This window comes from Olea europaea, unplaced genomic scaffold (assembly GCF_002742605.1).
Source record: "Olea europaea var. sylvestris unplaced genomic scaffold, O_europaea_v1 scaffold1561, whole genome shotgun sequence".
Lineage (NCBI taxonomy): Eukaryota > Viridiplantae > Streptophyta > Magnoliopsida > Lamiales > Oleaceae > Olea > Olea europaea.
In genome coordinates, this window is record NW_019233214.1 from 326,298 (window position 1) to 348,455 (window position 22,158).

The 22,158-nt window shown below is 33.0% G+C and overlaps 1 protein-coding gene and 1 long non-coding RNA gene across 20 annotated transcripts in view; one reads left to right on the plus strand and one right to left on the minus strand.

Moving 5' to 3' along the window:
* Positions 1 to 633: 633 nt before the first annotated feature.
* On the minus strand, positions 634 to 15,501 carry LOC111376788. 19 transcript variants are annotated; one of them, XR_002699548.1, is made up of 9 exons: positions 13,951 to 14,486; positions 13,010 to 13,098; positions 11,581 to 11,657; positions 4,519 to 4,602; positions 3,651 to 3,736; positions 2,897 to 2,978; positions 2,283 to 2,442; positions 1,281 to 1,470; positions 634 to 1,001 (listed from the first exon to the last, which is right to left on the minus strand). It is a non-coding gene; the product is annotated as an uncharacterized LOC111376788 (long non-coding RNA). The 19 variants fall into 19 exon arrangements; XR_002699551.1 differs by having other exon boundaries at positions 2,283 to 2,410; positions 3,618 to 3,736; XR_002699546.1 differs by having other exon boundaries at positions 3,618 to 3,736.
* A 2,267-nt stretch (positions 15,502 to 17,768) lies between these two features.
* LOC111376789 (K(+) efflux antiporter 3, chloroplastic-like) overlaps positions 17,769 to 22,158 on the plus strand; it is a 16,376-nt gene continuing 11,986 nt past the window's right edge. The window contains exons 1-5 of the mRNA XM_022999792.1: positions 17,769 to 18,028; positions 19,203 to 19,592; positions 19,796 to 19,897; positions 20,495 to 20,575; positions 21,107 to 21,208. Coding sequence (XP_022855560.1) covers positions 17,960 to 18,028; positions 19,203 to 19,592; positions 19,796 to 19,897; positions 20,495 to 20,575; positions 21,107 to 21,208 — 744 coding nt within the window. The 5' untranslated portion in view covers positions 17,769 to 17,959. The remainder of the gene's footprint in view (positions 18,029 to 19,202; positions 19,593 to 19,795; positions 19,898 to 20,494; positions 20,576 to 21,106; positions 21,209 to 22,158) is intronic.

Here is a 22,158-nt window from a genome sequence, read left to right on the forward strand (position 1 = left end):
ACAAATATTATGAAGGAAATCATAAAGGTTCAAACACAACATTATATCGTTGTCCTCAAACGATATTTACCCCCTCTTGTATATAATTTTGGTACTTAAAAGATCTCGCGGCAAACGTTTGAAGGATTGATCAAACCTTGTTGTAGAAAATCATAAAAGCACAAATAATTTTCTACCCCAACTTGAAGAACACAAGAGGAAAGAATTGAATATGGAAGAAAGGATGTTTGATCATTTTTGTGGAATGAAAATAATGTTTCTCATATGTTTGTAATATGATTTTTTAATATTTGTAGTAATCCCTCCGTCACCTATTTATAGATTTGGATCAATATCCCACGAAATGGTGCCAAACATATTGAAGAGTTGTTAAAAAACCGCCAAAATTTTAAATCTTAACGGCCTCCAACGGCCATTTTCTAAGTACTATGCGACCGCATGGTACAACACCATGCGGTCACATGGTTCAACAATATCACGGCCCCAATTTTCTTGCCTCGCATGGCCAGCTTGCCATGCAGTCGCATGGCACACACAATGAGCCATCGTTTCAGATTTTTTCATTCCATTTCTTTTCACTTTCATTCCACATACATGTTTATTGATTTTGAGCAACATATTTTCAACACAAACTTCAATAAAGGCAACTCTCTTGCGCCCACTATTCAACTGAAAAGAATGTCCAAGGGTTTATTTAAAACGACACACAAATCATGGTCAACAAAGAACTTCACGAGGTACTTGAACAGTTTAAATGGGAACTTTGAGTTATGATCCCAGTGTTCCAACCTAGACTTCAAACTATTTTTGAAAAGAAGCCATCCCATTTCTTGGATGAAATTCATGGCTTGATTGTGTGCTTCTAATTTTTCAGTGCCTCGGGGGAGCGAATCTGTCACAACCAATTCTATTTTACTCTCAAGCATACAGATCTCGGTGCAAACATCATCCTCAGCAACTATGCATGGAAAGAAGCTGCTGCTGACATCATGATCTTCAACCTGAATAATTTCAGATAGAATACCAACGTTAGCTAGCATGAAAATTTCAATGGCCACCATGCCACATTATGTGGGAATAATTAACGAAGATCCATAACATGGACATTTTCTCTAGGTAAAAATCAAGTCAATGCAAAAAGTCACACAAAATTAGTCTCAATTAATATGTTTTATTATTAGCTTTCCCAACATATAAGTGATGATGCACAAAACTAATGCATATAGTAACTATGAAAAACAACATACTAAAAAACCAAAACATAATGGAATAAATATAACCTTGATCAAGCCTCTCCCAGTAACTGCAGAAATAGTACATCACAATAGAAAGGTCTTTGGTTCGAAGTTCATCTGCCACAGAAAGTAAAGCCAAAGCAATCCCTTGTCTACCTAGCCAAGCAGCATTAATGTTGTCCTCCCCAAATCCAGCATTATGGATATATACAGAGATTAGTATTGACAGTGATTCCTGTACATGCTATAGAATAAATGTATGTACCATTTACATAAACAAACCCTGACCAATAATATAAGGAGACTAAGAAAAGCATGAACAGCAATACAATAGCAAGGATATGACCTATTTCTCTTCTCATACAATCATTTGGAAGCCCATCAACAAACAGAATGTTGCCAATCATACTGCAAATATTGTCAATCTTACTGAAGAAAGCTCATGTGTTCCTTCTCCATCTTTTATTATATTTCCATTAGCTACAGATGTAGTAGTTTAACAATGAAAAAAATATTCAGTCTGCTAATTGAAAAAAAAAAATCAAATTTGACAACATATATAGCCCTTGTTTGATCCCCATTTTTTCAAGAATGCATTTTTTAAAAACTCATTTTCAACCATACATTCTTCTATAAAATAATTATACACGAATTTCAAAAAAATTTCCTTACTTTTTAACCACACATTCTCCAAAAAACTACTTTTCCATAATTCATTTTATCCCAAAAATAGGAATCAAACAGAGGCATATATATATGTTATTAGAACATGAAATAAGCCTAAAACTTCATTATTTTCCAGCAACATTAACAAATTTGATGCATAATTAAAACATATACATCATATAAATAGATAAAGAAAAATGACCTATGTAGTTAAATCTATAGTAGAGAATTCCTTCCATAGGTCCTGAAATCAAGTCAAGATATATTCCATCCTCAATTTAAAATGACTCATGCATAAAAAAAAAATAAAAAAAAAATTATGAAGTACAACAATAGAAGAAAATAGGAGAATTAGGGAAAAAAAATTACAGACAAAAATACCTCGACTTTGGATAGCTTGCCTTTATCCAAGTTTTCCAAAAGGGCAAATCCAGCAGGGTTTTGAACAACATTATTATTCTTGCTTGAAATTGTCGACCAGTCAACAGCCACCAAAAATTACAGCTCTTCTTGAGTTGGGGTTTAGGGGGAAAAAAAAAACCTGAGAGTGAGAGTTGAGAGGTTTGTACATTTGAAGCTCTAGATAAAAATAGTAAATTTTAAGAACAAAAGTTGAACTTAAAAACTCTAAAACTGTTATACCTGTCCAAGTTTGTGTGAGAGAGAAAAAAATACAAAAGTAACAAACAAGAGTTCAAACAGTTCCCCTGATTAAGCTTTTCCTAGCCACATTGATGATTGATCACCTTCGCTCATCAATGAAATAGAACCTTTTGTAACTTATAATATTTGGAATTAATACATTTAAGATTCCAAGTTAATATAGAATCTATGGAAGTATGACTTCTTCCATCATAAATCAACATTTTTTATCTTGATTTGAAGAGTAGGGTTCTATAAAAACCTAAAAAAAATTGAGTGCTTCAATGACAGAAGACAACTAACACATAATCAAAGTCTACCATAAATGAAAAATGGGAAAATGAAATAGCTACCTTGGCTTCCTCCTTAACTGGTGCATCTTCAGCAGGAGCAGCTTGGCTTCCAACTCAGACTCCAACAGCCTTCTCAGGATAGCTATACCATTATGCATAAAATGTTGTCAATAAAAACTAAAATTCCGAGATACTCATAAATAAGTATAGACAATAAAAAATAGCTTCTTTTGGGTTTTTAACAAAAAATAACAAAAATAATATTGGGGGAAAATAGGATTATATTTCGGATTTTTTTTTTTTTAAAAAATGTAGGAGAAACGTGCTAATGGTGAAATAAATGCATAAGCTTCTTGAATAGGCACACGGTGATGATTACGACTTTCGTTCCTAAATTTAGGGGTTGTTTGAGCCACATTATTTTGGTAATAATGCATTTTTGAATAGTGTATTGATGGGAAATGTGTGGTTAAAAAATAAGGAAAAAATTTTGATCTACATGTAATATTATTTTATTGAAAAATGTGTGGTTGAAATAATATCAAATTACTGTTTAAAAATGTATTTTTTTGAAATAATGTGGCTCAAACAGCCTCTTAATCAACTCTCAAACTACCCAATTGTAAAAAGGGCTTAGATTCGCTTTAGCAATACTTGCTTTACTCTTGAGAGGTCGAATTATTAATTCATTACTTTTCTCTGAATAAGCTAGTCCGACATCCCAAAGAATTAATAAATAATAAAAAGAATAAGAAGTCAAAATTACAATGGAATAAATTACTTAGCTGTGAGCTTCAATGGAACACTTTCATACCACTAACTGGCATTAGGGTACACATCACCACTCGACTTCTCCAAAATAGCTACATACACTTTAATATCATCTTTCGTCAATTGATCCTACAATTTGCATAATTAGACCAAAAATGTAAAAATCGTAAAATATATATTCTTGTTAAATCATTGCTATGAAGTATAAAAACAATAATTAGTTAGTAACTATAATTTACACAATAAAACATATAAAAATAACAATAATGAGATACGACTTCGGAGATGTAAGATTTGCCAGAGAGAAATTTGTTAGGGGCTTTCAGGTCGGATTCTATGTGCACATCTAAGATAGTAACAACCATTTTAGTGATCTTAGAGAGAGAAATGATGGTACTGGAACCTAGAGAGAGATACTCTGACGACAGAGAGTATAGAGAGAAGTAAGAGTAGAGACTCGTTGTTACAACATACAAATCGTTGACCTTGGAACTATCCTCCTCGATCTTCTCTTTTTGAGGCTTCAATCTCTCCTAGTTCTCCATGAACATTCCATTAGTAAATAATCTTTCATTTGCTCTTGAGGCCACGTATTTTAGATAAAAGCAAACATAATATTTAATATTTAGTAAATCTTTTAGTCACAGCACTCTTTTATGGATATATAGATTACCACTTTCATTTACCAAAGATTTAGCACTTAGAGTGAACAAGTCTTACATTAGCATATCAAGAATTTCAATTGCATTGCAATTGAATTTAACATAGGAGCATCGGGAAATCATAGGCTAGACAATGACTATAGGTGTTGGGAATCTACTCGAACATGCGCAGCGAAAATTAAAACAGATTTCGATTCCCACCAAGAATCATATTTGTGTTTAGATAGAAATTGTGATAAAAAGATGTACCTTTGAAAAATTCCGCAAACCTTTTGCCATTCTCTTCGTTTCAGCAACTTCAATCTGTCATCCACAACTTTTCAATTGTTCAACCTGCAACGGTGATTCACACAGAGAACAAAATTACAGGATTAAGATTTTTTTATTGTGCTAGCAAGAATAATAAAATTCTCTACAAAATTGTAAACCTTAATCAGTTATTTGTATAAGCCCAAACGGGTTTGGCCTGACCCGATCTAATATTTAATTAATCAATTTAATTGAATCTGATCCATGAATTAATTAATCCTATTAATTAATTCGAGCCTATAAATAACCAACCAAATTAATTAACTTATCCAACGATTGTTAAATTAATTAATTGACAAATTGCAATCTTCAAATTCTCTTTTGTATGTGCCCATCAGGTTCCCAATCACTATGCCTAATGACGTGAAATATTATTTTGATCTAATAAAAATTGATAAATTAAAACACCATTTTAGTTTATCACAAATTCACACTCGCCGTCCCAAATTGACATCTAGCAATGTGTCAAGGCAATACATGTGACGAAAAATGTCACGTGATATGACAAAATCAAACTCGTTCGTTTACCGTGAAACTATAATCTCTTCGTGAATATGATCCTATTATCGATCATATCTTTCACTTCACTATTAAGTCAATATAAGTCGAAAACTCCTTTTCGACTTATGAGTACACCTTGGCCAAGGATTTCGTTATCGATTTAATTGAATGAAACGCGGATCATAATCTCTTGCTATCTAAGAGTGACGAATCCTCTATTGGTCATTCACAACCTTTATACGATTATTGACATATCCGAACGATATCGTATTAGCGGCCCTTGGCAGAGCAACATCCAACACCGTCAAAGTATGATTGTCCTCATATAAGATACCATGACGACCTTAAGTTAAAGGAACAATTCCACTCCCGAACGTTAGAGATTAATCGCTGACACTCAGATAGTTATCCATGTGGAATCTCTTGGTGGGTCTCCAATGTTTTGTTCTATAACAAAACATCTACATGTTCATTTAAGTCACCACTCTTTAACTTGTGAGATCAACTACTTACTTCACAAATAAGAAATGTCACACGTGATGGTCTATCCGTAATAACGATATCTGTATCTTGTTATTACTTATGACCACGGACGATTTAAAATTTAATCATATGTAATTTGTATCTCGCAATCACAGCTCCTTGTAATTAACAAATTACAAAGATTTAAATCTACGAACTCTATTATTTAATTTAATTGTCTATTAATTAATTAATAGATCTGTCATTAAATTGCATTAACTATATATTAAAAGTATTTATGTCCAAGGTTGATTGGACCTATGGCATAACACTTACAAACTCACACTTACACTAGATCCAATCACTTGTGTATCATATATCATAAGAGTCTACATGACGATCATATTTATGGTACGACAACTCTTTGTCAGTGGATCTGCAATATTGTCAAATGTGAGAATTTGTTCTTCTCTTTACATCGTTTTTATGTATTATCTCTCTGATGAGATTATACCACCTTAATATATATTTGGATTATTGATGAGACCTTAGTTCCTTCGCTTTTGCGATGGCTCTATTGTTATCACAATACAATGGCATGTGATCAACAATATTAGAAACCACTCCAAGTTCATTAATCAATATTTTGATCCACATTGCAACTCTTTGCTAATTCTTAAATAATTGTGTATTAGGTTTTCGTTATTGAATCAACGATTGTTTCATGTTTGGAACATTTCCAACACACCGTTTAAGAGTAAGCCAATTTCTTCATATAAAATCTTTTCGAGATTTTATCTATATAGATTGGAATGAATTAAGAAATCTTCTAGATCTATCTCTATAGATCAAGTTTCTTCCCCATATCGTTTATGAATAAATCCTTTAACAACTATTATTTTAACGATTGAAATACAGGGATATCGTTTCTTATAATATTAGGAATATGACAATGCTCACACTATCTTCTTGTAAACACATAATTAGTCTTCATATTTGATAAAATCAAACATTTTGATTTTTCCATCAAATCGAAAATTTTAGCTCCAAGAGACTTGTTTTAACCCATAGTCATGGTATGCAACTAATGCAATCAAAATTCAAATGGACTTTAGCATGGCTACAGGCGAAAGGTTTCGTCAAGGTCAACACTTAACCTTTTGCTACTAGCCTTGCTTTGAATGTACGAATATTCTCATCCGTCTCGACCTTTTCCTTATAAACCATTTATAACCTACGGGTTTTATCCCATCAAGAGGGTCAACCAAGGTCCAAACCTTGTTCACATACGTGAGTTCATTTCGAATTTTATGGTGCTGTCTCTTTTAAGTTAACACTTTATTTTTGTGCAATTAGTAGGTTCATCATCCTTGGATCAGTAATACCTAATTAGTAATCACTGATTCGCACTTTCTTGAAGGTCGAATGATCCTACTAGATTCACACATAACTGACATGTCCTCAAGAGTCTCTATTTCCTGATCAAGAGTATGTTCCACATTAGATATGGGATCAAACTCGAATTCATCTACTTAGTTAACTATATCTGTGGACTCTTAAACTTTTTCAAGTCCTATTTTGCTCCCACTGTCATCTTCTAGAGTAAACATTTTCTCTAAGAGGACGATATGTCGTGAGATGAAGAATTTCTTCTCAATGGGTTAATAGAATTGATATTTAAATATTTGTTTTGGATATCCCACAAATATGTATTTATCGGATTTAGTCTCAAATTTATCCGATTCAATGCGCTTCAAATAAGCGTCATAGTCCCATACTTTCATATGAGATAAATTGGGACTATTGCCTTTCCATAGCTCATATGGAGTTCTGTTAACCAACTTAGATGTAACATGATTTAGTGTGATGTACACTGCAATCAGTGCATAACCCCAAAAATAGCTTTGGGAGATTTGAATGGCTTGTTATTAATCGCTCTATATCTAATAGTTTACGATTTCTCTTTTTCAAATACACCACTTTGTTGCAACGTATATAGAAGAGTCAACTGCAAGAGAATCTCATTCTCTATTAGATAATCTAAAATTTCATCTTTAAGATATTCTTCACTTTGATTAGACCTTAGTGTAAAAGTATCATTTCCTATTTGTTTCTCTACTTCTAACTTGAATCCTTCGAACCCTTTTCAGGAGCTCATGCTCGAATTTCATCAAATATACATAGCCATTTCCAAAATAGTCATTAGTAAATGTGATGAAATAAGAGAAATCTTATCCAGCATTAACTGACATGGGTCTACATACATCACTATGTATTAGACCAGTGATCGTGCTGATATTTCTCCCTTTCAAATAAAAAGAGATTTGGTCATTGTGCCTAATAGACATGATATGCACTTGTCAAATAATTCAAAATCAATTGATTCCACATATACATCTCTATGTAATATTGAAATTGCATTTCATCTATATGACCAAGTCTGCAATATCAGATTTAGGTACTATTTAGATTATCACTTTTATACCTTTTAACTTCTATACTCATTATAGAATGCTTAGTGTTCAGAATATAAATGTTATTTGTGGTTGACCATAACCATTAAGATCTTAATCAAGATAAGCAGGAACAACAATTGTCCTTAACATTAAATAGTTCATGTCCGAACATGAAAATCATTTTAATGTCCCAGCTATGGTGGATACAAAACAACATTTTTCTAATTCCAATACAAGCCTGAAGGCAACGACAAGAAGTATGCTCCTATAGGCAATGCGGGAATCCTTGCTCATCTTCAACATGTAGATCAACTTCTCCCTTTCGCAATGGTGTACTTCAATTTAGTTTCTCCATATTTTTATAAATATGAGAACCATATCTGGTATCAAATACCTAAAAAACTCATAAAGTAGAGGTAAGTCTTGCAATATTTCTTCCAATGACCTTTCATTCTATAATGAAACCAAAGGTCATTAGACTTGATATTGTCCTTCACTTTGACGGTCATAGCCATATTGGACACTTTCACAAAGCTCCTTTAGACTTCCTCTTAATATCCTTAGAGGAATCAATGACTTGTCTACTCGTAACTTTGATATTGGGCATAACAGTTTTAAGCATGTTAAGCAATTTAATAATTGTGAATTCGAGTTTATTCACATTAAATTCATAATTAGCTGTGAATAGCTTTCTCTAACAGAGATTACAGAACCAAATCACTACTTAGTTCATTGTTTATGATTGAATTCAATTGAGACATGTCTCAACGTCAATCATCTTCAGCGTCTAAGCATCGACTGAAGATTACTCTGTCATTTTGCATCGGTATAGTTGCTTGGAAGTCTCATATCCTTCCACACATGATTATTATCATACAACTCTTTGAAATGAAAAATCATGCATGGGAATCTATACTCTCAAGTTGCTTTTGTAGCTTATGTGACATAGTTACAAGCATCACATATATGCAGTACTATCTTTATCATTGTGTTTATTACAATAGTCACCCTTTCTTAACTGAGTCATCAACGGGTGTCTCTGGAAAGGGCTACTCAATGACGTAACCAATTTTCTCATACTTGAAAACAATTTTCAAGTTACGGTGCTAATCAAGAAAATTTAATTTGATTGTTGGCATTTAGTATGCCATTCAAAACATATGGTTACTCAAGATTTAATCTAAATGACGAAAAGAAAAGAATAATATATAAAATGCATCAATTAATTGAACATAGACTTTTATTAAATTAATTATGCTCCAACTATTTAACTAAAGTTATGACCCTTTTAAATAAATTTATGGAGTCTATACTTGACTCCCAATGGGCTAGGATCCCATGTGTTATACCAAGACCTTGAGTGTACTCAACAAATCTTAATATAACATTTGGGTAGATATTATTATCAATTGTATCTCCATACAACTCCTAGATCAATAAGCTGACAACTCTTTGTCTTCACACATTTTATGTGTTAGCTTAACATACCTCTAAAATTTATCTCCTTAAGTGTACTTAACAAAAGATAAATTTTAGTTAAGTTGGACCCATCATTTAGAAATATCTAATATTTCATAGTGTCAAATATATCCCTAATAGACTAGCATTGAATGTACTCAACAAGTTGAGATGATTTGGGACTCTGATTTTTCATTATAATGATGGAAGGCGAATAATAAATTGTCTTAATATTTTTTCGAGGGATTTTGCATTTAAAAGTTTCATCAACAACGATACAATCATTTATATTTTATTATACATCTACCAAACAAATAAACATATATATAATATAAAATAATAGTGTGGACGATTATGAACTTTTACTATCTAGTCTTCACGAGCCATGAGGAATACTAGTTGGTCAATTCCTATGGGGGTATTGCATTGACTCATATAATGCTCCATCTTCATGGTCTCATCCTCTTCTTGTTTCTTCAATTAGTCCAGCTGCAACATGTATCCTATACTAGTTGGCATGCAGACCTAAATGAAATTGGACTCGCAGGCCCAAGATAACAATAACAATAATGGACTCACAGATCCAAAATGATTAGGAGCTCGCAGGTTCGTAAAACGACAAGAATAAAATTAACCAATCAACACATTCACATGGTCGAGTCCATAATCGTCCACAAATAATACATTTATCACATAAATGTATGCCTATATAATATCTAATATTATATGCAGACACGTTTCAAGTTTCTAGATTTAAGGTTGTATAAACTCTTTTAAACAAATGGATTGGAACAATTAAATAATTAATCAATTAATTTAATTAGCACGGATATTTAATTAAAATTTTAAAATTCAAGGCAGTTGAATTTAATCAAAATCAAATTTTAATTAAATAACAAAATTAGAGTCCAACTCTAATTTCAAAATTTCAGGGCAAATTTATTTAATTAAAATTATATTTTAATTAAATGCCAAATTAGAGTCCAACTCTAATTCCAAGAAAAATTTAAGGGCAAGACAATTTAATTAAAATCAAATTTTAATTAAATGTTAAATTAGAATCCAATTCTAGCTTCTAGAATATATTCGGGGTGAATAATTAATTAAAATCAAATTTTAATTAAATGCTAAATTAGAGTCCAACTCTAAAATAAATTGAATTAATATTTTAATTTATGGTAACATTCCTAAATAAAATAAAATTCAATTTAGGGTCAAGTTTAATATTTAAGTTAAAATCATATTTTAACGAAAATATTGAAAGTCGTCAATTTTTAAATAAAATTTTTACTTTGGGTCAAAATTAAATTTATAGGTCAAACCCATTCAAATACATTTTAAAACACATTTAAAATTCAAATTTAAAACTCATTTTGAAATTTGCAAATTGACCCAAATTTAAAATTAAAAGGAAGTCCTTCAATTAACTCAATTGCATGATAGGTCCTCCAATTAAAATTGCAAAGTGACCCCTTTCGTTTAATTGCAGGACGTTCCTTGAAATTTCAAAAATTGCAGAGCAGGTCCTCCATTTAAAATTTGCAATTTGACCCTGTCATTAGTTGCAAGCGGGGGCTTACATTTTCAGAAATTGCAAGACATACCCCCGTCTCCATTCACCCTCAACCGACTAAAACCCTAGAAATTTCCTTCCTTCCTCCTTTTTTTGTTTAATCTTTGGCATCGGCGCCACAACAGTAACATGCGATGCGCTGCATGTTGCAGCAGTGTGCCCCAGTGTCCGGCAGCATCTCACGCTGCTGCAGCCAGCTGCCAGCTCTGCTGCTAGGCGTCGGCAACAATTGTTGCCGCTGACTAGTCCTCCTACCTTTTTTTTTTTTTTAAATTATTCCGACCCAAAAAATTTATTTTCTATTCAAAACTAACTTTGAAGATAAAATAAATTTCTAATTGCTAGAAACAGAAAATCAACAATCAACTTTTGATTATTCATATATTTAAAACAATTTCTAACAAACACAAAGTCGGCATTGATACCACTGTTGGGAATCTACTCAAACATGCATAGCGGAAATTAAAACAGATTTTGATTCCCACCAGGAATCGTCGTTATATTTAGATAGAAATTGTGCTAAAAGATGTACATTTGAAAAATTCTGCAAACCTTTCGCCATTTTCTTCGTTCCAGTAACTTCAATCTGTCACCCACAGTTGTTCAATTGTCCAGTATCCAATGGTGATCTGCACAGAGAACAAAATTGCAGGATTATGGTTTTCTTCTTGTGCTAGTAAGAAGAATAAAATTCTCTACAAAATTGTAAACCCTAATCAGTTATTTATATAAGCCCAAATGGGTTTGGCCTGACCCGGTCCAATATTTAATTAATTCATTTAATTGAATTTGATCCGTGAATTTATTAATTAATTCGAGCATATAAATAACCAATCAAATTAAAACTTATCCAACGATTGTTAAATTAATTAATTGACAAATTGCAATCTTTCAATTCTTTTTTGTGTGAGACCCATCAAGTTCCCAATCACGATGCCTAACGACATAAAATATTATTTTGATCTAATCAAAATTGATAAATTAAAACACCATTTTAATTTATCACAAATTCACACTCGCCGTCCTAAATTGATATCCAACAATGTATCAGGGCAATACATGTGACGAAAAATGTCACGTGGTATGACAAAACCAAACTCGTTCGTTTACCGTAAAAACTATAATCCATTCATCAATATGATCCGATCAATTACAAGATATGAAAGTATGTCAATCCCAATTATCAATCATATCTTTCACTCTACTATTAAGTCAATATAAGTCGAAAACTCATTTTCGACTTATGAGTACACCTTGGTTAAGGATTTTGTTATCGACTTAATTGAATGAAACTCAAATCATAATCTATTACTATCTAAGAGTGACAAATCCTCTATTGATCATTCACAACCTTCATACGATTCTTGACATACCCGAACGATGCCGTATTAGTGACCCTTGACAGAGCAACATTCAATATCGTCAAAGTATGACTGTCCTCATATAAAGTACCATGACGACCTCAAGTCAAATAACCAATTCCATTATTGAATGTTAGAGATTAACCGCTGACACTTAGATAGTTATTTATGTGGAATCTCTTGGTGGGTCTCCAATATTTTGTTCTATAACAAAACATTTATGTGTTCACTTAAGTGTCACCACACTGTAACTTGTGAGATCAACTACTTACTTCACAAATGAGAAATATCACAAGTGGTGGTCTATTCGTAATAACGATATCCATATCTCGTTATTACTTACGACCACGAACGATTTAAGATTCAATCATATGTAATTTGTATCTCACAATCACAACTCCTTGTGATTAACAAATTACAAAGATTTAAATTTACGGACACTATTATTTAATTTAATTTTCTATTAATTAAATAATAGATTTGTCATTAAATTGCATTAATTATATATTAAAAGTATTTATGTCCAAAATTGATTGGACCTAGAGTATAACACTTACAATAGGCTCTTGTAACAAACAAAAATACATGTACGAAAAAGAAATAAGATAAGAAAAGCATACCATCGTGGTCCAATTGATTCTACACCTTCAACAATGTATCAAGTCAAATGCCTGAAGCATACCAGCTTGATGCCTACTTCTTCTCCATTCTGTATGGTCACACTTGTGTCAATGATGGATAAATGATCTATGACAATGAACAATAATCCCTTAATATTAACATAAAAGGACCAAAACTAAAAGAAAAACAAATACATTTAATTAACAAGTCCGTTGTAAAAATAAAAAAGCACCTAAATAAAGTTCACTAAATAAACCACTCCCAATTTTCCTCCCAAGCTACAATTTTTTACTCACAGCATGTTCCATGGCATTTGATTTAATTCAATAATTCCCCAAATTCCAATAGCATATTACCACCTCCAACACCCAGAACCCAATTTCTTCTTCTTCTTTTTTTCAATTTTAACGACAGTTCAAGATGATGATGATGATGATGATGATGATAAAACAAATTGCAGACAATGGAAATCCAACAATTAGGATGAAATCCTCGATCTAACAAAAACAAAATTAAAATTAAGTCATCGTCCGATCCAAGAAATCAATTGATCACAAAGTTTCCCGTTTGAATTCTTCAACTACATCCTTCAACGGATACCAAAACCCAAATATTTAAACTACAATCAATCCTCGTTGATTGAAAATAACATACAAGCATACAATTTCTAAACTGATATTATTAAAATTCAGAAACTAAATGTTTCTTAGCTTAGTTTTACTTTTTCATAGAAAGTGAGATTAATTGGAGTGTGAAGATTGTGAGGGAAGATAAACGAACTAGAATTGAGAGATTAGAGAGAAAATAAGAGAAAAAGGGTAGGAAAAAAAGGAAAGGAAATGAAATGGTTAAGGAGAAAAACATAGATGAAATTCAAATAGAAATAGGGGCAGTAAAAATTAATCCTCAAACCTTAAGTGAAGTAATTCTTGAAACAGACCTTCATTGTCAACAATAATTTGCTCAAAGTACTGCCATAGACAAGGAGCTGGTTCACGACAGCGATATTGAGGTACAATGCGCCGCACACTAACTTCTTGAGTACGTTGTCTTTCCAACTTCGTAAAGATCTTTGTCTCTTAAATCGTCACCGTCCTTTCTTCGATGACTGGACATCAGTGATTTTTGGGTGATACGATTACTGAGTTTTGAAGTGGTTTGAAACGAAGGCCGAGATTGCAAAATCGAGGGTTTTCGATTTTTGTAGGAAAAAAGAAGACTTTGGATTTTCCAAACGCAAGGAGGAGATTACAGTTATTCCTACTCCCGACTGCCACCTTGCTACTTCAAACAAAAATTTCTCCTCAGCCTTCTTTTGAAAGGGAAAGAGAAGGAAGAATTCAATTTTCTGTAAATGGCCTTTAACCCATAGAAAGTTTTTGCTTTTTTGCAGTTAAAAAGGTGTGAAGATATTTTCTAATGAATAGTGGGAACCAATTTGACTACAGTGGGGAATGGGTTTGAGAAACTGAAGTGTGAACACTCTGCCACCAAAATGGACAGTACTTGGCCGATTCTCTATTTTAAGGTAAAGGTCGATAATGTGGCTCAAATAAGAGCTTAAATTAGTTTAATTCTATTAAAGGTGCATGTTGAATTGCAAGGGTTAATTTCACAAACGGTCACTGAACTTGCTCGAAAATTATAAAACGGTCACTGAAGTTTAAAATTTTCAGTAACGATTACTTAAGTTTCCAGGCACTTTTACAAATGGTCAGTAAAATTTAAAAACTTTCAGAAATGATTACTGAAATTTAAAAATTTGCAGAAACGGTCACTAAAATTTAAAAACACTTTCAGTTTTTGGGCTACTTTTGCCACAACTTTTTGGCCAATTTCGACACCCCACTGAACTTGCTCGAAAATTATAAAACGGTCACTGAAGTTTAAAATTTTCAGTAACGATTACTTAAGTTTCCAGGCACTTTTAGAAATGGTCAGTAAAATTTAAAAACTTTCAGAAATGATTACTGAAATTTAAAAATTTGCAGAAACGGTCACTAAAATTTAAAAACACTTTCAGTTTTTGGGGCTACTTTTGCCACAACTTTTTGGCCAATTTCGACACCTGATACCATCGAATTTTGATACTATTGAAAAGCTCACAATGTCATCTTCAATTAACATCCAAAATCTCCCCGTAACTCCAAGATCTTTGACTAGAAAATCGCTGCAAAATTTGACAAAAAAATATGAAAATGAAAATCTGTCCAGATTTTCATATTTTTTTGGCGACTTTTGCTGCAATTTTTCAACGACTTCCGACCACTAAGACTATCGAATGTTGATATCGTTGGAAAGCCCACAATATTCTCTTCAATTACCATCCAAAATCTCCCCCAAACTCCAAAGGATTCGAAAACTGAAATGGTCAACGAGAAAAACATAGATGAAATTCAAGTAAAAATAGGGGCAGTAAAAATTAATCCTCAAACCTTAAGTGAAGTAATTCTTGAAACAGACCTTCATTGTCAACAATAATCTGCTCAAAGTACTGCCATAGACAAGGAGCTAGTTCACAACAGCGATATCGAGGTACAATGCGCCGCACACTAACTTCTTGAGTACGTTGTCTTTCCAGCTTCGTAAAGATCTTTGTCTCTTAAATCATCACCGTCCTTTCTTTGATGACCGGACATCCGTGATTTTTGGGTGATACGATTACTGAGTTTTGAAGTGGTTTGAAACGGAGGCCGAGATTGCTGAATCGAGGGTTTTGGATTTTTGTAGGAAAAAAGAAGACTTTGGATTTTCCAAACGCAAGGAGGAGATTACAGTTATTCCTACTCCCGACTGCCACCTTGCTGCTTCAAACAAAAATTTCTCCTCAGCCTTCTCTCGAAAGGGAAAGAGAAGGAAGAATTCAATTTTCTGTAAATGGCCTTTAACCCATAGAAAGTTTTTGCTTTTTGCAGTTAAAAAGGTGCAAAGATATTTTCTAATGAGTAGTGGGAACCAATTTGACTACCATGGGGAACGAGTTTGAGAAACTGAAGTGTGAACACTCTGCCACCAAAATGAACAGTACTTGGCCGATTCTCTATTTTAAGGTAAAGGTAGATAATGTGGCTCAAACAAGGGCTTAAATTAGTTTAATTCTATTAAAGGTGCATGTTGAATTGTAAAGGTTAATTCCACAAACGGTCACTGAACTTGTGCGAAAATTATAAAACGGTCATTGAAATTCAAAATTTTCAGTAACGGTTACTTAAATTTTGGGGCACTTTTAGAAATGGTCGGTGAAGTTTAAAAACTTTCAAAAACAGTTAATGAAGTTTAAAATTAATGGAAACGATCACTAAAATTTAAAAACACTTTCAGTTTTTGGGGCTACTTTTGGGGCAACTTTTTGGCCACTTTCGACACCCGATACCATCGAATTTTGACAATGTTGAAAAGCTCACAATGATATCTTCAATTAACACCCAAAATCTTCCTGTAACTCCAAGATATTCGACTAGAAAATCGCTGCAAAATTTGCCCAAAAAATCTGCCTAAATTTTCAGATTTTTTGGACGACTTTTGCGGCAATTTTTCGACGACTTCTGGCTACTAAGACCATCGAATTTTGATATCGTTGGAAAATCCACAACATCCTCTTCAATTACCATCCAAAATCTCCCCAAGACTCCAAATGATTCGGATGGAATAAACCCACAAAATCGGCTACCCAAAAAGGCAAAAATCTGGTCAAATTTTTTGGGCTACTATTGAGGCAACTTTTCGGTAACTTCCAACCACTAATACCGCCAGATTTTGATACCATTGGAAAGCCCACAATGTCCTCTTCAATTACCACTAAAAATCTCCCCTCAAACTCCAAAGGATTCGGCCAGAATAAACCCCCAAAATTGGCCACCAGAAAATGCGAAATTTTGGGCAGATTTTTCAATTTTTTGGACTACATTTTGTAGCAACTTTCCGGCAACTTCTGACCACTAAGACCGTCGGATTTTGATACCGTTGGAAATCCCACAATCTCATCTTCAATTACCACCCAAAATCTCCCCATAACTTCAAATGATTTGGCTGAAATAAACCTACAAAGTCGACTACTCAGATTCAGGATGTTGATTTTGTGGGTTTATTCCAATCGAATCCTTGGGAGTTTGGGGGAGATTTTGTATGGTAATTAAAGAGGACATGTGGACTTTCCAATGGTATTGAAATTCGACGGTCTTGGTGGTAGGAAGTTGTCGAAAAATTGTCCAAAAATTTTTTTGGCGTGACTTTTGCGCCGATTTTTCAGTCAAATCCCTTGGAGTTATAAGGAGATTTTGGGTGGTAATTAAAGAGGACATTGTGAGCTTTCCAACGATATCAAAATTCGACGGTATCGGTGGTTGAAAGTGGCTGAAAGTTGACACAAAAGTATCCCAAAAAATTTAAAAAATATTTTTAAATTTCAGTGACCGTCTTGTAATTTTCGCACAAGTTCAGTGACCGTTTATGAAATTAATCCATACGGAAATTAATTACAGAACATATAAGACCGTTAAAGTAAAATATTCATAATTAAGCCCCTATTTATTTCTTATTCTTTTTCCATTAAAATAAAAAATATTATTGTTATCCATCATATCAAACCATCAAATTTGAATTTTTATCTCTTGTATTGGGCCATGGCGATTATATTTTTTATTATCATTTTTATAAAATTGGAAAACAAACGTCCTAGTTAAAAAACTCAAATTAGGAAATTAATAACCCTAGGGACGAAATTCGTAATCCGTAATCTGCCACGATTAACTGCCTTCGTCCAAAATGTTTTGATCTCGTGACCGTTACGTTAGGACAGGGCTCGATTCTCTCTCTACTAAATGCCAAACGCAGTAACGTGTGGCTAAACTCATCTTCATCTCTTCAACTGAAATTCCACCTTAAAATAGTGTTTTTAATATAATATGGATTCCAAAAAGGAAAATCTCCAATATATTTTTCTTTGAGAAATGATCTGCTGCTCCTGCTTCAACAAAGTCGCTATGTTGGATTCAGTCACGTATTGTTACACTCCCAGAGTAAGACTCTTTACTTCTTCATTTTTTGCTGCATTAATCTGGGTTACAATGGGGTGCTAATAACGAAATTTGACCCAATTTTTAAGTTGCACTCCGTTGAGTCCAGTAGATTAGAGAATTAGCGGAATTTTCTTTACTTCCAAAAAGTTCTTGATTTCTCAGACTGATAATCTTGATTTCTTTGTATATTTGCTTCATCAGTCTTTGTTAAGACGTGGTGCCTGTGCAATACTTTTATTTAAAAATTGTTGATTCTTGGCCGAGTTTGGAATTCTCACTTTGTTGAGTCCAGTAGATTCAGATTTATAAACCAAGCCAATATTGGGGCCTGCTTTACGATAATGAAACCAACTAGAGTAACTTGTTGAAGGACATTTTGCTATGCATATATCATAACTATGTTTTTCACAGTTCATATTGGTAATATGAGTTATGTTACTTGTATTTATGGATTAGTTTACAGATTGATGATGTGAATAGTATTAATTGACTTCGTTTCATTTTATTCTTTCTTGCTTTTCTCTTTCTCTCTCTTCCACATAATCAATATATAAACATTTGTAGACCAATCTGTCCACCATTTTGTACAAGTAGTATTACTCTGGTAATTTTTATATTCTCTTTGAGAATATGCTAGTTATTCATCTATGATCCCCCTACCTTTTCAAATTTCTTTGTGTAGCACCAATTTCTTGTTTGATTTTAGGATAAAAAAGATACTTCAGATAATTCTTGCTTCATGACTAGACCGAAGAAGCAGATTTTATATATATTTATCAGGAAGGATAAGAGGCTACTGTTATGCATGAACATTGGTGAAGCAATAGTAGTGTTACATTGCCCTCAACATTGGTGATACTTTGCTTCCCTCCTTTGGTTGTTATGCTACTTCCTTTGTGTATAAACTGTCTTGTCTTGATTTCTGCTATGTTATAAGTTTTGTGATTTATTTGCAGTGGCTCTGATAGATTTTTTGCATTTCATTCTTATGTATTTCCCTTTTAAATTGTATTTCTTAATTGACCATGTTGGCCAAAATCTGTTGGGAATAAGTTTACTTTGTTATATTTCTTAATTGTCCAAATGTTGATTAGATAAGTACTACGGCAATATTTCTCAAATCTGAGGCAAGAAGTATTTATAAATTCTCATAATTATCTATGTCCACATGCAGGGTAGTGACATTATATTTCAGACTAGCTCCTTTAGAGCTATTTCTTGTACTCCATGTCCATGTCGACGTTATTTCAGTGTCTTGCATGCTTATAACCAGTTATTGCAAATCCGACCAGTGCCCATACATCAGAAAATATATTATCATCATCCCTACAGAACACACAATGTCCTCAAGGGAACATCTTTCTCATCTTACTCTGTTTCTGGTAGAGAAGAATTTTCCTGTTTCAACTCTAGACAGGTTCGGAAGGTGAGATTCAGGATATGTGCAACACTTGACGTTGCCGGTGCTGTTGATGTCATAAATGATTTGGGTCTAGACACCCTGACATTCTTAGCCGTGACTGTACTGGTAGTTCCTGCTTTCAAAATGGTCAAAGCTAGCCCTGTAAGTTAACTTAACTAATCAGAGTCTTAACATTCTTAGCTGTGAACACACGTGTGCCCCCATATGTTTGTTGTTTTCACTTAGATACAAGTGAAATGTTAATTATAATGAAGCTTTACTATTCTGTAAATTCGAAAACTCTAAATGATACTGCAATTATTTTGTCATTTATTTTTTCTTAAATTACATGGTGTTTGTTTCAGATCCTTGGTTTCTTCTTTGCGGGAGTTGTGCTCAATCAATTGGGCCTGATTAGAAATCTTATAGATGTTAAAATTCTATCAGAATGGGGGATTCTCTTCTTGGTAAGCTTAGTGATATTTCTTCTTTTTTTACTTGTTTTCACCATCTGTGAGCCAAAAAACAATCATGATTAGTGATATCCAAGCATCCACTAAATGCATGAATACTTGACTATTCCGCCCCATTTTCCTTTTCATGCTTCTATTGTTATCATCATCTTTATCCTCCAAATCCTCCTCACGTTTTTGCATTATTTCGTGGAAGAAAGGCTCCAGCTTAAAACGTTCAGACGTATGGGGGAAAAAAGGACTTAAAATAATAGATGCTCTATGAAATTGACGTAAATCTAAAAGAATCAAATTGTTCATGACTGACCACCAGGCACTGACCAAATATGACAAAAGGCCGAGGCAGGTCATTCCTGATGAAGATTGTGAATAATTACTGGTTCTGTCATGGAAGTTTAAATTTCCTCATCTGCAAGTGTCATATCACTCCTTACAATTGCCAAGAATTATTTTGGACACCTTTCTAAATTCTCAGTGTTTAATGGGTATGATGTCTTAACAAATTGTGTGTTCATTATAACATTTTTCTTGTATGAGTTATTTCCATTTTGTGGCTCTACAAAATCTTAACTAATAGATGCTTTTTTGCAGCTGTTTGAGATGGGGTTGGAGCTTTCAATTGCACGTTTGAAAGCACTTGCCAAATTTGCATTTGGCATGGGATTAAGTCAGGTACATCTTGACAAAAAATCTGTAGCTGATTCTCAATAGGACATTAAGTAATTTAAAATCATATATAAATGGAAGTTTCTTTTGTCTTATTTGCCTGAGTTGGATTTCATAAGTTGTTAAGATTAAGAATATGGGCAGACCTTTCAACAATTGGATGTTCTTCTCAGAATTTAGCAAATGGACCATTATTATCTTAACTATTTTGCTGTTGTCTGTGGTACCGGCTTACTTCTAGACAGTGCCTATGATCTACAGCGTTTGAATGTGATATATCACTTTGGAACCTCCAAATTTATGGGAATAAGACTTATTTTTTTGTTGTTTCTGATGTTGTTGGAACCTATTGGGCCTTGGCCATCTTTTAGATTTCCCCCTTTGTCACATTTCATGTAAATTTCTGTTACTCGTGGAGACAAAAGAATTTTAAAGATGTTCGGCCCTTTATGCTGTATTGTTGGATCATAGAAGGTTTATTGTAATATAAATGACTTTTATATTTGCTAATTTTTTTCTGGTTTCATTCTGCTGAAGGTTTTGTTATCCACTCTCGCTTTCACAGCATTTGAGCTTCCACCAAATAATGCACTTGGAACGAGAATCTTGGAGTTTCTTTTTCACTCAAGACCTGATTTGGTGAGAAACTTTTTCCACTTATCAACTCTAGATGTCGACAATGACTTGTTACAAAAGAAGCGTGCGTAGTAATGGAATCTTACTTGAGGGCTGTAGCTTTGTTGACTTCTCGTTTTATAGCCTCCTATTAATGGTTTCTGTGCACCTATTCAATATTTTAAGATGTGTCATTCTTTTTAGTTAACATGTTGATTAGGTTTATCACTATCACTATCTTTATAAACTCTACATGATAGTATTACATACTGAAGTAATAAGTTGCGTTTCTAATGGTATGAATTGAGCTTGGCCTGATTTTCCAGTTGCATTAACTAGAGTTGAAAGTAACTGAAGATTTGATAATTTCAGTAAGAAAACAATTCAAAGATCATGAGTCAAAAAACTTTCACGTTTCTATTTTATAGCATTCTAATAATCCTTACTCATACTGGACACAATATTTTTTTGCTACTCCATTTCCTCTTCTGCAAGGAGAATAAGCATTTAGTAGAGGTTAAATCTATACTATACATAAAGTCCCTATGTTGGAGATATTTTTGGACGATACTGTCCTCACTAATATTTTATAATTTAATGCTGGTGTATTGTCCCCTCAAATTTCATGACATGTTAATTGTTAAAGTAATTAAAAATATATAAATGGACATTGACTGGTGATTGGTCATTGAACTGAATATAAGGTTAATTGGTACAAATTTATGAGAGTAATTTTATACTTTTTTAAGATGCTCATAGCCTATAGTTCTCTTATTTGAAGTTAGTAATATAACTTTTGAATTTCATAAGTTTCATCAATCAATCAACTGATACATTCCCACGTTACAATCAAATTATCAATTAGAGTATGATAGAATTTATACTTTTCCTAGCATTGCGGCATCCTAAATTAGTAAAATTTTAAGTTCCAAGAACTCGGAAAATTTGAAAAAAAAAAAAAAAAAAAAGTTCAA